This window comes from Vigna radiata, unplaced genomic scaffold, assembly GCF_000741045.1.
Source record: "Vigna radiata var. radiata cultivar VC1973A unplaced genomic scaffold, Vradiata_ver6 scaffold_499, whole genome shotgun sequence".
Taxonomy (NCBI): domain Eukaryota; kingdom Viridiplantae; phylum Streptophyta; class Magnoliopsida; order Fabales; family Fabaceae; genus Vigna; species Vigna radiata.
This window is the reverse complement of record NW_014542730.1, coordinates 13,246-28,620: the sequence shown is the minus strand read 5'-3', so window position 1 is coordinate 28,620 and position 15,375 is coordinate 13,246. Positions and strand designations below refer to the sequence as shown.

Genomic DNA, 15,375 nt, shown 5'->3' with positions numbered 1-15,375 from the left:
CATTTGTGACTTGTTCAGACCCTAAGTCGTTTAGTTATGAGCTAAAACTTGTGAAATTGAATTATGGTCTCTGAAGTAGGGTTTTGGTTAACTTGAGTTGGAATCCTATTGTATGAGTTTAAAACTAATTTAATTTGGTTCATACACTTTTGGTTAGGTACATTGTAGCTTAGAATTCCACCTAGGAGTGGTAGAAGTTGGTAAAAGTGATTAGGATAGGTCATGAGGGGTTGAGGGGTGCAAATTCTGCAGATTTTGGTGCTACATAATTATGCAGAGTGGCTAGGCGAGCAAAAGGGGCTCGTTGGGAGAGTATATTAGGTTTTCTGACAGTTAGTTTCAGAAGCTAAGCGAACAGCTCCTTGGCTTGTGGAGCTTGTTGTTTTGGCTCTCAATGAGCGAGTAGAGACTGCTTGCTAGAAGAGCCTGTGTTCGTTGGGAACTTTGTTTCTGGTGTTGGGTGAGTGGGTCTAGTCATTTGGGTGTTTTAACTTCCTTTCTCTTATATACATAGTTTTAAATGGCATGATTAGACCTGTCAAATAGGCCCTATAAAAAGCCATTTATTAAAAAAGCCCCCAGGGCTAAAAAGCCCCAAAGCCCTGTGGGTCAGGGCTAGCCGATAGACTTTCCTTTTTACCAAAAAAACTAGATATCCAACAATAAATTCCATTTTTACAAAGAAAAGAAACACTTAAATGTTTCTTGTATTTGCATTACTGACTAAATCCTCACATAAACACTTAAATTATTTACAATAAAATTGTAATATATATATATATATATATATATATATATATACACACTTTTATAATTAAATTAAAATATTTATTAATTTTTATTGAAAAATACACATGCACATCTGGTTTTACGATAACCTACTAATAAAAATAACATACAGAAAATTCGATTCGCCGTAATCAAATAAAACTTAATATAATGAAAAAAAAGTTGATTCATTGATATTATAAACATAATTATTGATATTACTTTGTTTTAGTTTTTCTTTATTTTAATTTAAATTTATTTAAAATAATACAATAAATATCTTATTATCGATAGCCTTACTATGTTAGTTTTAATAATTTTTCTTTTGTATTTTTCTCCTTCAACAAAAATTTCCTAACGTCATTCTTTTTACAGGTGGATATTTATTTCATTAACTGCTTAATTTCAATTTTAACTTTTAATTTCTATTTTCTTATTACCCTTCCATATGCTATTATTTCAGAAAAATTTTATGATTAAAATTAGTATCTCCAATTTATTTTATACTAAAGAAAATAACACTAAACGCGATAGATAACATAACCAAATGTATATACAAATATAGGATAAATATTAAATAAACAAAAACATGATATATATATATATATATATATATATATATATATATATATATAAATATAAATGACATAAATATTAAAAATTGTAGTTTTTTTTTTCGTATTTAGTCTCATAATTTTTAGTTAAATTTTTTAAATTTTAAATTTCAAAAAATATAAGTATCAAAATTAAAATTAAAACAACTCCTATTATTATTTTTTATATATTCCATATATTTTGAAAAATATATATCAGTAATGTATCATAATATTATCTATTCATATATAAGATAATTTATACTTTAACAATATCTCCTTTTTTTTATAAAAAGAAATAATATATTAGTAATGTTTTAATACTCTCTTTTTTTATATTAAGTTTAAAAAAAGAAAATAAAAGAAATATGAAAAGTATGAAAAGATAGAAAATGGAAGTGAAGTTTTATTAATGATTAGAAAAGAGGAGATGAAAAGTTGATGCTATAGAAGGCCATAATTTTAGGTAGAGTTGTCAAAACGGGTAACCCGGCTTGACCCGGCCCGGCCCATCACGGGTTGGTCACTTAGTGAGCCAACCCAACCTGGCTCATTTATTAGCGAGTCAGAAAAACTTGAATCCGGCCCGACCCACCACGGATTGGTGGGTAAACGGGTTGACTCACTAGCTCATTTAATTACATTTTTTTAAAATAATAAAAAATACAAACTTTCTGTAATTTAAATTTAAACAATTTTCACTCCCAAAAAAATATGTCAAAGACAATTCAAAATAATAATAAAAAGTACAATATAATCCAAATGTTATTAAAAAACAAACACAAAAATCATACAAATAATTTTCTTATATTCATCATTTTTTGTTCTTGTTGTAACCCTTGACCCTTGTTCTTGTTGTCTCCAAATTCGCTAATAAAGATTTTCTTAATATCAGAACAATTCCGACAATCAATAAAAAAATATTAGTAAAAAAAAAAAGAATCAGTACTCAACAACATCAACAAAAATTTAATAGTTTAATCTGTAACATAATTTCTCAAATTCAAAGATATCAAAAAGAGCTTGTTCAAATAATGTATACTCAAATTATTTAAATAAAATGAACAAAATCTGATACAAGCATGTCAGAACACGAAAAAATCATTCCATATCTTCAAATCCCCCAGAACAAAAAACAAATTCGCAAACCCCTATTTTTGTCATTATAGGGTTTTTGAAAAAAAAGAAGAGAGAAGTGAGAAAACAAAAATGTGGAGAAAAGAGAAGAAAAAAAGGAAGGGTGTTTTACCTGCTCCTTGAAGAATTTTAGTGAAGTGAGAGCACGGTCAAATGAGAGCAAGTACCATAAGAGTGATTTGTGAGAGCAGAGATTACTTTTTTGGTATACACAGCGAGTGAAGAAAGTAATTTATTTTTTTAGGATTTCATAAATAAAATAATAAATTAAAAAAATAAAATTAGGTAGGTGGGTTGGTGGGCCAACCCGGCTCACCACGGGTTCAACCCGCATGAGCCGGGTCTAAATGAGCTGGGTTGAAATCTGACCCGCATATAAGTGGGTTGTATTTTTCAAACCCAACCCGGCCCAAACCCGTGACGGGCCGGGTTGGCTCGCGGGTTGTGACCCATTTTGACGGCTCTAATTTTAGGGGTCATGGGGGCTTAACCCGGCCTTACTGCAGTGCCAACCCATTTAATGGGGCTAGCGGGGCCAGAGGCTTTGAAAATGCCTCCTATAATGTGGGCCGAAAAAATGGAGGCTAGCTCTATGAAAGGCCAGGGCTGGCTTTGGAGCTCTTGGGAAAATTGACAACTCTAAGTATGATGGCTTATTTTATGATTTGTGGCATGGGTTGGAACATATGATTGAATTGGAGGAGGTGTGTAAGAGTTTTAAGGAGAATACATAATGCTTGTATTAAAGTGTTATTGGTATGAATGCAGGAAGTTCAGTCTTGAGGGTTATCCTAATAGTATAATGATCATTTATTCTCAATTAGAGAGGAGTGATATATACATGTGGGGAGAGTAGTGGGAGTTATTAATTTAGGTGCTTCTTGTATGGCCTAAGATGCGATACAAACTAAACCTTGTGAGTGTAATAGGATGAAACTCATTGGCAATGACTCAGCAGAACAGTAGAGGCCATCACAAGTGCATGACTCACAATAGCTTCGCATTCATACTAATTCCGGATAGTCCAACCTAGGCCTTTGGCATGATTAAGATGTTTGTTATATTTTATTATAATTGACATTTTAATATATTTAGTAGGATAGGTTTTGTATCACTAGTTCACCCTGTTTTTGTGTGTGGGAGATGATTATTTAGTAAGTGTGAGCTGAGAAAACAACGTGACCGTGAAACAAGTATTAGATGGAGATAGCCTAAAGACATAATAGTTTTAATATTTATATATTCATTAGTTATGTTTTAGATGTGGTTTTAGATAATCATCCCCAGTGTATAGTTTTGAGTTTAGTATTTTGTATATAAAGTTTGTTTTTATAATTATGTAGGATGACTAAAACTTTATATTCCTTCTTGTTAACAGGTCTACTTTAATGATGTAATTATTCCTTTATAATATTAATACTATTTAAAAATGGAATGTCACAATTATAATATAGCAAAATTGTGCATAACGTAAAAAAGAATAATGATTATTATTTTTTCTAATTCTTACATAATTTTAAATTAATATCAAATAATTAGTTTAAAATTTTAATATGCATTTGGAATGAATTAGGTCAAATACTTTTTTCATCTACAGTAAAAAGGTGAAATTGTTTTAAATAGTTTTATCTTATGAGAATTTAAAAATCAGACAAAACAGGCACTTAGATGAATTATTTGAGAAGACAACGCTGCTTTTTATGATGTCAATCTTTTTTTCTGAACAACATGAAACGAAACCAATGTTGTGCTTTCGGTCTTTGCCATCAGGTTAAGAGAAGGGTGTTTCTTCTGTTTTTCTTCCTGCACCCCAAAAAGTGGTAATCCCACACTCTTTAATTAAAAATATAATAAAAATCCATAAACCTCTTTATTTTTAATATTTTTTTAGTTTGTATGTTCCGAAAGTAAGAAAATTTCAAAATAAGTCTGTCAGAAGATATTTTCTGATTTGGAAATGTCTTCTAAAATACTTTTTTTTTCTCTCTGAAGATTTATTGCAAAACATAAAAAAGAATTCCAAAATAGATGTTCCAAAATTTATTTTTAGGTCTAGAAATAACTTTCGAAACACTATTCCGATTTTTTTTTTTCATATTTTATAATGAATCTGAAATGTATTTTTTATCTAGAAATATTTTCAGGAAATATCATTCTGTGATACAAAAAAATCCCGAAACGGGATGTTTCGGAAATGTCTTAGGAAAAATCATTCTGTAATACAAGAAAAAGAAAAAGGAGAACAATATTTAGGGCTTTTAATATTATTTTGTTAAGAGATAAAATGGATTTTAAAATTTTGCAGATGTGCAGGAAGAAAAAAGTATGGTGCAGAAAGTAGCACCCAGTTATGAAAGATGTCAATCAAACCCATAAATAGTAGACGATAGTATAAATTTTTAATTGATTTTACCAAAAATAGTAGACAATAGACTTGAATATTATTACTTTTTTTGTAAAGCAGAATGTATATTCTATAAAGATTCTAAAAATATTCAAACATTTAAAGGTTTCAACTTTAGATTATTTGTTCAACTTCAGATTACCGTTTAAAGTTTTGCAGTCAGATTAAATACTAATAAACATGCAACTGATTAAAACAACTTTCCTAACATCATCTGAAAAATAGCGTTAAAGAACTTAATTTATTTTTGTATTTTAATAAAAAAAAATCTGTTACCATTAATCAAATTGTTATAAGTATGTTGGTTAAGGATAATTATTGATGACACGAACACGGCATGGACTACCGATATTGACCACGTCTTTTCAAACAACGCTGTCGTGGCGTGTCTGGATTTCTCTCGTTATGTCAAATCCTATAACAACATTAGTTTCAAATAACCATGTGTTCCTCAAGATTCAATTAACTACCGTGATCTGAATCATCTCTCTCTTTCTCTCTCTGTCTGCGTGATTCTGCAACTTGAATCCACACTAAGGTTTATTGTAACTAGCCATGTCTTCTTCCTACGGTGGATACCGACCTCAATCTCAGTATGCTCCATCTGCTCCTCAACAACCTCCATATTCAAGTTACTATCAGACTTCTACTTCCAATGTTCCTCCGCCTTCAAATTCTCCCTCCAATTACAGCTATTCCAACGTTTCTCCATCTGGGTATCCAAGTTTTCCACCAGGGACACCCCAGGATGTGATAACCAGCTTTCAGATGGTGGACAGGGATCGGAGTGGCTTCATCGATGAGCACGAACTGCAACAAGCTCTCTCTTCTGGGTTTCACCGTTTTAATCTCAGGACCATTCGTCTCCTTATCTTCCTCTTCAAGAATCCACAACAACCCCTCGCAGTTGGTACCTAACTTCTCTTCCATTCCTTTTTTATTGCTTTCCTTTCTTGGGGTTTTCACTGTGTTGATATCAATTGGCTATCGCTTGTGCCTTTTCACAGGACCTAAGGAATTTGCAGCACTTTGGAGTTGCCTTGGTCAATGGCGAGTGAGTCTCTTTTTCATTTCTTCTCGTACTCTTTTCTTTCTCAAGATAAGCACGGTTCATTATGCTAGGTTATGAATCGCCTTAAGTTTGAAATTTGTGTTTAAGTCATGAGCTAATTGAGTAGTTTTATCACTAGATAAAACTGTTTTATGCTTTTACCTGATGGGTCGATTTATGCTGAATAGTACTCCATCAAATCATGAGCTTTATACCGAATAGTTTTGATGGTGTCTTAGCTTTTACTACCAAAAAATTTGAACAAATTGTGTTTTATAATTGATCTTCATCCATGTAATTGCCTTTGAATGTGGTACTTCGATTTTGCAGGGCATATTCGAGAGATATGATAAAGACAGGAGTGGGAAAATTGATCCATTAGAACTAAGAGATGCTCTGTATGGTATTGGTTATGCTGTGCCTGGTTCAGTTCTACAACTTCTGCTTTCCAAGTATGGTGATGGAAGTGGAAGAAGGGTTGAGCTTTGTTTTGACAATTTTGTCGAGTAAGTTATTTTTATCTGGGTCATTAAAGACAGTAAATTTTATCGTTTTGGTCACTGAAAGACTTTTGGATCGTTAATTTGGTCCACGAAATGGTATTACATCAATCTTGTCCTCGAATGATGTTTTTCTATTCTTGCACCAAAGTAGACAAGTTTAGAGTTGTAAACTTGTCATGCAATGATAAAACGATGATTTGAGGACAATATTGCTGTCGCTATTGTTTGGATCACCAAATTGATCTCCTGAAATCTTTCAAACGAGGACTAGATTAGCTTTTGTTGTATTTGAAAATGACAATGCCATCATATATCTAATGTTCTGTTTTTTGTTATATGCAGGTGTGGGATGATTATTAAGGTAAAACTCAAGGAGATTTTGACTCTATTGACGTGCCTCTTATTTCTCTATTTCTTCATTTCTGTTTCTGTTTCTGTTTCATCCCTTCCATTGATACAGACCAACTTTCACATTTTCCATTGTTAAAGTGTTCATTACTTGTTTCATTTTCAGGGTCTCACTGATAAATTCAAGGAGAAGGACACACGTTATACTGGTTCTGCTACACTTTCATACGATGACTTCATGACCATGGTTCTTCCTTTCCTTGTATCTTATAATTGATGATTAGTGATGATGCTCATCTCGTAGAGAATTCCACAGTTCTTTGGTGCTACATTCAATTGATTCTTTGGTGCTACATACACTCTTTCGTGAACAGCATTTCATATATATATATACCTCATTCATTTACATATATTGAGAGAAGAATGTATGTATTTAAACTTTTTTTTTTTCTATTGCTTTTGATTGTAAACATTATGTAAGAGTTGTACTTGTACATGACTATGGGATGATATGTGCTATGTACCATACTTTGTTTGAGTATTTATCAATAAGAAGAAAATGAAATGTGGTGATGAAAGAATAGTACTATGACATTTTATGAATTTTGTGTGCAATAAAAAGAAGCAAAAAATCAAAGCCAAAACACTAACTTCTACGTTATTGCCATCCGTGCTGACACATGAGATAATTGAGAAGAATCTTTGCATAACTTGTATATGAGAAAAGAAGACAAGGATAGAAAATACATAATGCTTACATATACATGAATAACATAGTGGGCAACTAGATTTTATAATAGAAAAAAGACAAATAACAAAACCATTATCTCTACTCCTTCACCAAATATCTTCAACATAATATTTTTCCAACTTCCGTGTTGTATTAAGTTAAGAATTTTCATTATTTAAAAAAATGGAAAAGAAAGTCTTTTGTGTGACATTAAATTTTTTATTAAATTGTATGAATCAATGGTGGAATTTGATTATAGAGTATTGTGGTGGATGTAATAATAAATTTCATGGACTGATGATAGAATTTGTTCACTAATATAATTTGATTGTATTATTTTAATTCAATCATTCGCACGTATATAACTAAATAAGCTACCCAACGAATTGGCATTAGATATTGGAATGAGTTTAGTTTCATATTTACAAATTTCAATATTCAGATACAATATTTAAGTAGATTGTACATTTTTTTAGTTAAAGAAATAAGAACAAAGGGAATTAAGTACACAGAAACATTTCATTCATACTTTATATATTTAAATATATATATATATATATATATATATATATATATATATATATATATATAGAGAGAGAGAGAGAGAGAGAGAGAGAGAGAGAGAGATTATAAAAAAAAGTATACAACTATATTAAAAAGGTAATACAAAATATAAGTCTGTCTATATAACATATAGCGGTAAATAATTAGAATATATATTTAAAATTTTCAACATGACAGTGAAAAATAAAAATAAGAAAAAAATGTGATATTTTGGTAAATAGATATAAAGTGATGTTAGAATTTGTAGGTCATTCAAAAAGTTTATAACTTGGTGGGAAAATTTGTGATTCATATGTAGAAGATACTTTATTGACATATGCATGGTTTATATGAGGAAGGGAGAATTAGAGAGCAAAAAAATTATGATAAGAAATTTAAAGAATAATCTAGAAGGGATCGAATGGCAGAAATAAATTAGAACTAAAATTAGAATTGAAAATAAGACATGAACTAGCAAAGAAAAGGAAAAGGTAAAGACTTATGAATACGGAAAAAGATAAGTTCACTTAAGATGGAGATATTTTCATTTTTATCAATTTTTTTTTTCTTCTAAGAGATCTAGATAAGATTCAAAGTAAAAAATAACTTGCATAAATATTTTCATAAATTCAACCTTGTATATAATTCAAAAGTGATTTACCATAAGTGATCATTATAATTTTATCAAGTGAATATAAAATCATAAAATCCAAAATTTAATCACTCATAGTATACTAAAAAACACAAAAATGAATTATTTTATTTATACTGAAGTAAGTTATATAAATATAAAGAGTTTTAGAAAATTAAAGAAGAAAAATACAATTCTACATTGTATGACAACTCCATCAGCTAATGATCCAATCATTGATCATTTAGTAAAGAAATTATCCATCCATCTAAAACCGTCATTAATTGATAATTAATTTGAACAATAATAGTTATTGGAGAGCAGGAATAATAGCCATTGATTGACAATTAATAGGAATAATATCTTGATAATAAAGAGATCAAACTTAATGGTAAACTTAATATGGTATTTATAAATATATGGGGAGGTCAGATAGTAATTAAATCGAATGACTAATTTTTATTATAATATTATTATGCAAAGTAAAGCATCCAATTATTTTTTGAAGGTATCTCCCACTTACTTGTACAAAAGAAAGAGAGAGAAGGTAACTTGAATGATGAAAGACTATAAAAAAAAATCATTGATTCAAGATATCTTAAAATGTTTTAAATAAGAAATCTTAATCCCTTTACCTGAAATAAACTCTATAAAAAATATAGTTTCTATGATAATTAATTAAATAGTTAGTAAATATCTTAAATACAAAAAAGTTTTGTATAGTAAAGACTATTTTTTTCAATTAACAATTGTAGTCAAAATCTGTCTTCCAAATAATGCATTCGTCGGTTGACATTGTTGAGGCCATTATTAGCTTTGTAGTCATTCATCATAATCTGTGCAACACAAGTATAATCAAAGATCTTGCAATTATGTAATCTCTAATATATGAGTTTTAATTTTCATTTTTTAAATATATTATCATATGATAGCTTAAACTTCATATCTACGCCTCCAAAAGCCCACCCACTCAATATATTAGAGCAATCATTCTAGTAAACTTTCATTTTCTCAAGTGGACCTAAAATTTCATATTCATATTTTTATTATTTTTTTTTCTAACGCAAAGCCCAAAACAATCTTAAGAGGGGAGGCCCACCATTCAATTAATGCTTCAAAGGAAAGAATCTCAACAAAAGCAAAGCGTGCAAAACAAATTTAAACTAACTCTTTTAAGCTGTTTATAATAAATCATCTAATGTATTAATAAAGAAGAAGAAAAAATATGACCCTATTTTTATATTTTTATTTTCTGGTAGTATTTTATGGGAAAGACTTAAAAATAATAACAAACAGAATATATGAAATTAAAACTAATAAAGAAATTGTAAAACCTAGAAACAAATTATAAACGATAAAAGATATATATATATATATATATATATAATTTACCAACAATTTTTATGTGTTATTATCACAATTTAAGAATAATAAACATCTTTCCAAATACTAGAATTGAAAATTTTAATTTACAATAATAAAAATATTACCTTTATTTCATTATGTAAAATGTCTTATAAATTTAAAATAAAAATTATTTATTTTATATTTTCAACGAAAATAGAACTTATACTATTTTATATCTTTAATAAATAAATTCAATCTTTTTTAGTAAAGTTGTATTCTTTTTTTTATGTTATTTAAACATATAATATCGTTATATCTTAAATTAAAAAGTATAAAAATTACAGAACTTTTTATAAACAACACTACACTAATTCCATTAATTACACTTCACGTGTAATTCGTGAAATACAAAATATAATTTTTCCTTCGAATCAAAACATATTTTATTTGTTATGTCTGCTGTTAAGAATAAGACAATAAGAAAATAAATAAATAAAACGATTCCGCGTTTTTCTTATCTTTTCTACGGAGGTTCTCTTTCTGGTTTCTTACACGTCTAATTTTCTGTATTTATTCAGCTTTTTTGTTATTAAATAAATTTAAAACTATAAAAGAAAAGTGCAATAAAACAAAAAAAAAAATTATTAAATTTGCCAACTAATAAACAGAAGAAATTCACAACGTGTATCTAAAAGATTACTTTATTCCGTCAAAAAACCAAGATATTTTATTCTGTGTCAACTTTCTGTCAAAAAATCACTGTATTCCATGAATCCAATTCTGGCCTATACCTTTGACTATTGCTTACTGTAAAAGAAAAAAAAAAAATCATATGAATGGACTAGGCTAAAAAAAATAAAAAAATTAGAATTGCTCCCATTGTTCTGCACAAAAAAGTATAGGATTTGCCTTCAATCTGTCTCCTGCAAAAACATGTATAATTATTAATTCAATAATATGAATCAAGAATTCCATAAAACACAGCAGTGTTTTTTAGTTTTTTCATGTTTTTCATATTATATAGCACATGCTGGTGGATATACCTATTAAATGACAAACACATTATCATTACGTTTCTTATTGTCTGAAGTTGTATTAAATTATGTTTTTCATTCCATCAATTTCCTATCTAAATTGGCTCAAACAATGAGCTTTGAAATTCTATCTTGTGAAAGTCATCCCAGTTGAACCATTCTGATGTAAGAAAGAACCCTATTTCAGCACTATTGGGCCATCACCAACAGCCGCCTCCAGACCTATTTTTATGACTTTATTGTTGAATCTTCAACGTAACTTCATTCTAGTCCAACAAAGAGGCACCATTACATTACAATTTGCAAATAACAAAAAGATATTTTTGGCACAAATTCTTTTATAATATTTTAATACGGTACACATCTCATTGGTTCATTATTTATTTATTATTATACTGAAATATTTTATATCTAATATGAAGTGGTAGAAAAGCAAATCTGCAAAAGTTTAACCAAAGTAAATGTTACTAAAAATATCTGTGTTTTGTGTTAATATATTATTGGCTTTGTCTTTGCAAAAAGTGCTCCATGAAACTTTTCTCCATTCAGATTCTCACAACATTCACCTTATAAGGTTCTATAAGTTGGAAATTATACGCAACATACCATGTACTGTAACATAACACCGCATTTGACTTTGGAACAGTCACACAAAGGAATTCTCAGCGAAACAAATTCTATGAGCACAAGCTACATAACTCGGTGATAAAGTTAGAACAAAAGAATCTCTCAAACTGTTCAACAGCAGCCCTTGTTGATAACAGACATTACAATTCCACAACTAAAATTTAATTTATGGACAGTGTTTTTTTACTTTGATAGTAGATAAAAATTAACCTCAATCATTAAAAGAAAGGACGGTACAGAGGGTTTTATGGCAGAATGAGAAGCCACATATGAGATAAGGTTGAGAAACAAGGACAAAATTCACAGGGTTGGGTTATCTGTCAAGAGGGAACCTGAGGGCTTTCTTTCACGTTTGATAAAACAGAAATTGGACTTTTGTATAGCTGAAGACAAGGAGAATTTCATTCACCAGAAGATTCACATGCATGATTGCAAGTGGGAGATAAGGAAGGTGGAGACCCATCATCATTTTTTTAATGGCACGGTGAAGAAAATAAGGTTTTCTGGGGGTGCATGCACTAGCACTAATTGGACAGCATTTGACAGCTTCTGCATAAAAAGATACCATTTAGGCACAAACTTTTACACCCTGTGCTTCTGCTTCGATTACATATTTAGCATAGTATTGTCAAAAAGTCAAAGAATAACTTGATGGAATCAAATACACTTTTGAATTCTTTTTTCCATCTAATTATGCCCCTCATCATTACTAGTTTCCTATCATAATATAAACATTGATCATTACAGGCTCACCAGCTGAATTACTTTTCTTGCAACCGAAGGATAAAAAAGACAACTACCTCCAACTAATTTTAGTTTCATTATTTACGGTAACCAGTTTCCAACAGTTACAGAAATTGTAATGTAAAGAGAAAATAGATATCAACACTTGTGAATAAAAAATTATATGGACAGTACTAAAATTTTCCTCACCTCTAACAAAAGAATGAATTCTACAAAGTTATTTGTTTTGTTATATTCCTTATCAGTGTCTTGAAAGCTCCCAAGTGAACAACAAAAATGCAAATATGCAGACAAAATTGATGGACAGCACCTGCATAACAATAGCAACGAAAGCATTAGATACATAAATAGACACAGACATCCCCTTTAGAAAGTTTCAAAATCAAAAAGTGAAGAAACTTTTAACAGTTAAAGTGACTGAATTTCTCGTGTGTATACTACTTACGTTAGATTTGGAGTCAAACTCCCCAGTCATTTCTGGGAGATAACCTTCTAATCCAATGTTATAAACTGGGTTTCCATCAGGGTAATAGAGACCAAAGTTTCTCTCAGATAAAGGACCAGGCTTCAAATTCTCATTGAAAAGTGCAAAAACAAAGACATCAACAGGGACAGAAGGCCTTGCAGGAGTGCCCTGTTGCTGCTCTATCTTCTTCAACAGATTACTATTATATATTTCTGCATTCTGTGGTGTGGCTCCAATTTCATCAGGGCCACCTTTAGAAGGCCAACCAGTCTCTGAAATCTTTACTTCAATATCAGTATGACCCAGTCTCTTAATGGCAGCGTAGACAGCATCAATTTGAGCAAACAACATGTTATCATAATGCAAATTGGTAACTGGATCAATAGATCCTGAATTAGGCTGAAACAACACATAGTTCAAGGAAATCTGATTTGGGTTTCCCTTGTATGCAAAAAAGGGATAAGCATTAATAAGGAAGGGTGATTTGATCTGAGCATGAAAGTTAAGAATGGGTTGAATATACTGTATGAGATCTTGCTTGAACGCCCCAGATGAAGGAGGGAATGAAGAGGCTATAACATTATAAGAATGGGCAGAAGTAACAGTAACCTTCTGTGCAAGTCCAAGACTAACCAGAGCATTATGCATACTTTGCATTGCGGGAAGAAGACTTGTTGTGAGCTGAGGGTTATTGTAGTCGAACACCTCGTTTCCAACAGCTATGCAAGTGATTTTAGTTTGTGAAATATAAGGTTGAACATTCTGCTGAATCCACCTCTGAGCATTAGAAGGATCTCTCAAACTAGGCAGATCCTCGTTCTTCGTTCCTACGATGAATTCCACACCTGAATTGGCGAATGCAGATAGAATATCTGGATTAGAATCATAGAGCTTGATTTTAGAAACTTTCAAAGATTTTATCAGAACGGCCACATCAGAGGGAGATGGAAGATTGTCCCCGACTTGTCCGTAGTTGATTCCAAAATTAAAGCCCCCGATTTGCAGAAACAAATCTGAAGAACATAATCATAAAAATCATCAGAATATACAAAAAAAGAGATAACAATAGAAGATAAAAAGAAACCTTTAACAAAGTCAAACTGTAAAGAAAATTGAGAAATACTGGCGAAACAATAATTCAGATTACCAAAAAAGCTTATAATATATAGAGGTAGGAGAATATATACTCAAACCCAATTGACAAAATACCAAAGCTAAATTAAGGTATAATATTCTGATCACAGTTCAAAATGGTCCATTGTCAAGAAAACCAGATATTAGATCACTCCAAAGCCACAACAATTCATGTGATTGTACAATCTGTTCACTCTCTATTCTCTATGACAACAAACCTGAAAAAGTGAGAGACAACAGTAGCAGAGCAAAGAAGGAAGAAGTTGTCATTGTTTATCGGATACTGCGTATAACCGCTAATCAAGACCACTAAGCTTCCAGGTTGAAGATTCAAGCTTTGCAAATTGCATCTTAGGAGAGTTACCCCATATTTATACACATCAAACCTGTTCTGTTTTTATGTGGAAACTAGGAAATGCAATTTGCTTTTCTCTCTCAAATATATTTTTTTTTTTATGACAATATTTTATGTTTTCTTTAATCCCATAAACTCTTGCATCGGTAGCAACAATCTTAGCAACTCTGCCGACGTAACGAGATTTTATTCAATATCTATATTTATCAAGTTGACTTTTTTACCACTGTCTCATTCTTTCAGTTTTTGTTTTGTTTTTCCAGGGAACTTACGGTAAAAAAGTTCTTTTTTTCTTCTTATAAAAGCCTTGATATTGAAGACATATATATTTCTCTTATTTGGTATATCTCTTAACAAATAATATTTACAAACAATCAGATTTTCTAATCATCATTTTCAGCTTAGTTTCTCCAAATAGTATTTTGAGGAGATGTGATTATGTTTTTTTAAATAAAAATACTACTTTGACGACAAACTAAAAAACTTAGCATAAGTTTTTCATGCATTAATTTCTAAAATTTTTCTGTAATATTGTTTTACCAATTACACCTTTTTTTTTTATATATAAATGATAAATTTCAGAATAAATCAGGATTGTTTTGTCTGGGTCTAATTATTTAAGTTCTCTTTTAGTCCTTTTTTTCTTAAAAAAAGAAAATAGTGTGTGAACATTGAATTCAGATTCTCTTCTATTTTTTTTTTCTTTATACTTTTTAAAATATATTCATTTTGTTATATTTAGAAAAAATCAATATATTTTAAACCATCAATGTTAATATAAATAATTGTACTTAAATATACAAACCAAAAGAATCAACATAAAATCTGAATTTCGTGATATTTTGTATTATATCCTGGTGTCAGATCTCATTAATGATTAAATAATATAACTAAATTGTGTATATGATAGCAACTGTTTTCATCAACTGACTTTTATGTAAGGACTTTATATAACATGAT

At 30.0% G+C, this 15,375-nt stretch overlaps 2 protein-coding genes across 8 annotated transcripts; one reads left to right on the top strand and one right to left on the bottom strand.

Moving 5' to 3' along the window:
• Positions 1-5,246: 5,246 nt before the first annotated feature.
• On the top strand, positions 5,247-7,347 carry LOC106780590 (probable calcium-binding protein CML48). Of its 2 annotated transcripts, XM_014668887.2 has the most exons (5): positions 5,254-5,812; positions 5,910-5,956; positions 6,284-6,459; positions 6,799-6,817; positions 6,971-7,347. In XM_014668887.2, exons 1-5 carry the CDS (start codon positions 5,458-5,460, stop codon positions 7,079-7,081), a joined length of 708 nt encoding a protein of 235 aa, XP_014524373.1. In that variant the 5' UTR covers positions 5,254-5,457; the 3' UTR covers positions 7,082-7,347. The 2 variants fall into 2 exon arrangements, with proteins under 2 accessions (XP_014524372.1, XP_014524373.1); XM_014668886.2 differs by having other exon boundaries at positions 5,247-5,812; positions 6,799-7,347.
• A 3,393-nt stretch (positions 7,348-10,740) lies between these two features.
• LOC106780595 (glucan endo-1,3-beta-glucosidase 14) lies at positions 10,741-14,470 on the bottom strand. 6 transcript variants are annotated; one of them, XR_002666603.1, is made up of 5 exons: positions 14,279-14,470; positions 12,906-13,939; positions 12,650-12,770; positions 10,965-10,978; positions 10,741-10,862 (listed from the first exon to the last, which is right to left on the bottom strand). XR_002666603.1 is itself a non-coding variant. In XM_014668892.2 (3 exons), exons 1-3 carry the CDS (start codon positions 14,328-14,330, stop codon positions 12,702-12,704), a joined length of 1,155 nt encoding a protein of 384 aa, XP_014524378.1. In that variant the 5' UTR covers positions 14,331-14,470; the 3' UTR covers positions 11,815-12,701. The 6 variants fall into 6 exon arrangements, 1 of the variants encoding a protein (XP_014524378.1); XR_001377284.2 differs by having other exon boundaries at positions 10,741-10,978; XR_002666602.1 differs by having other exon boundaries at positions 10,741-10,971.
• Positions 14,471-15,375: the final 905 nt, after the last annotated feature.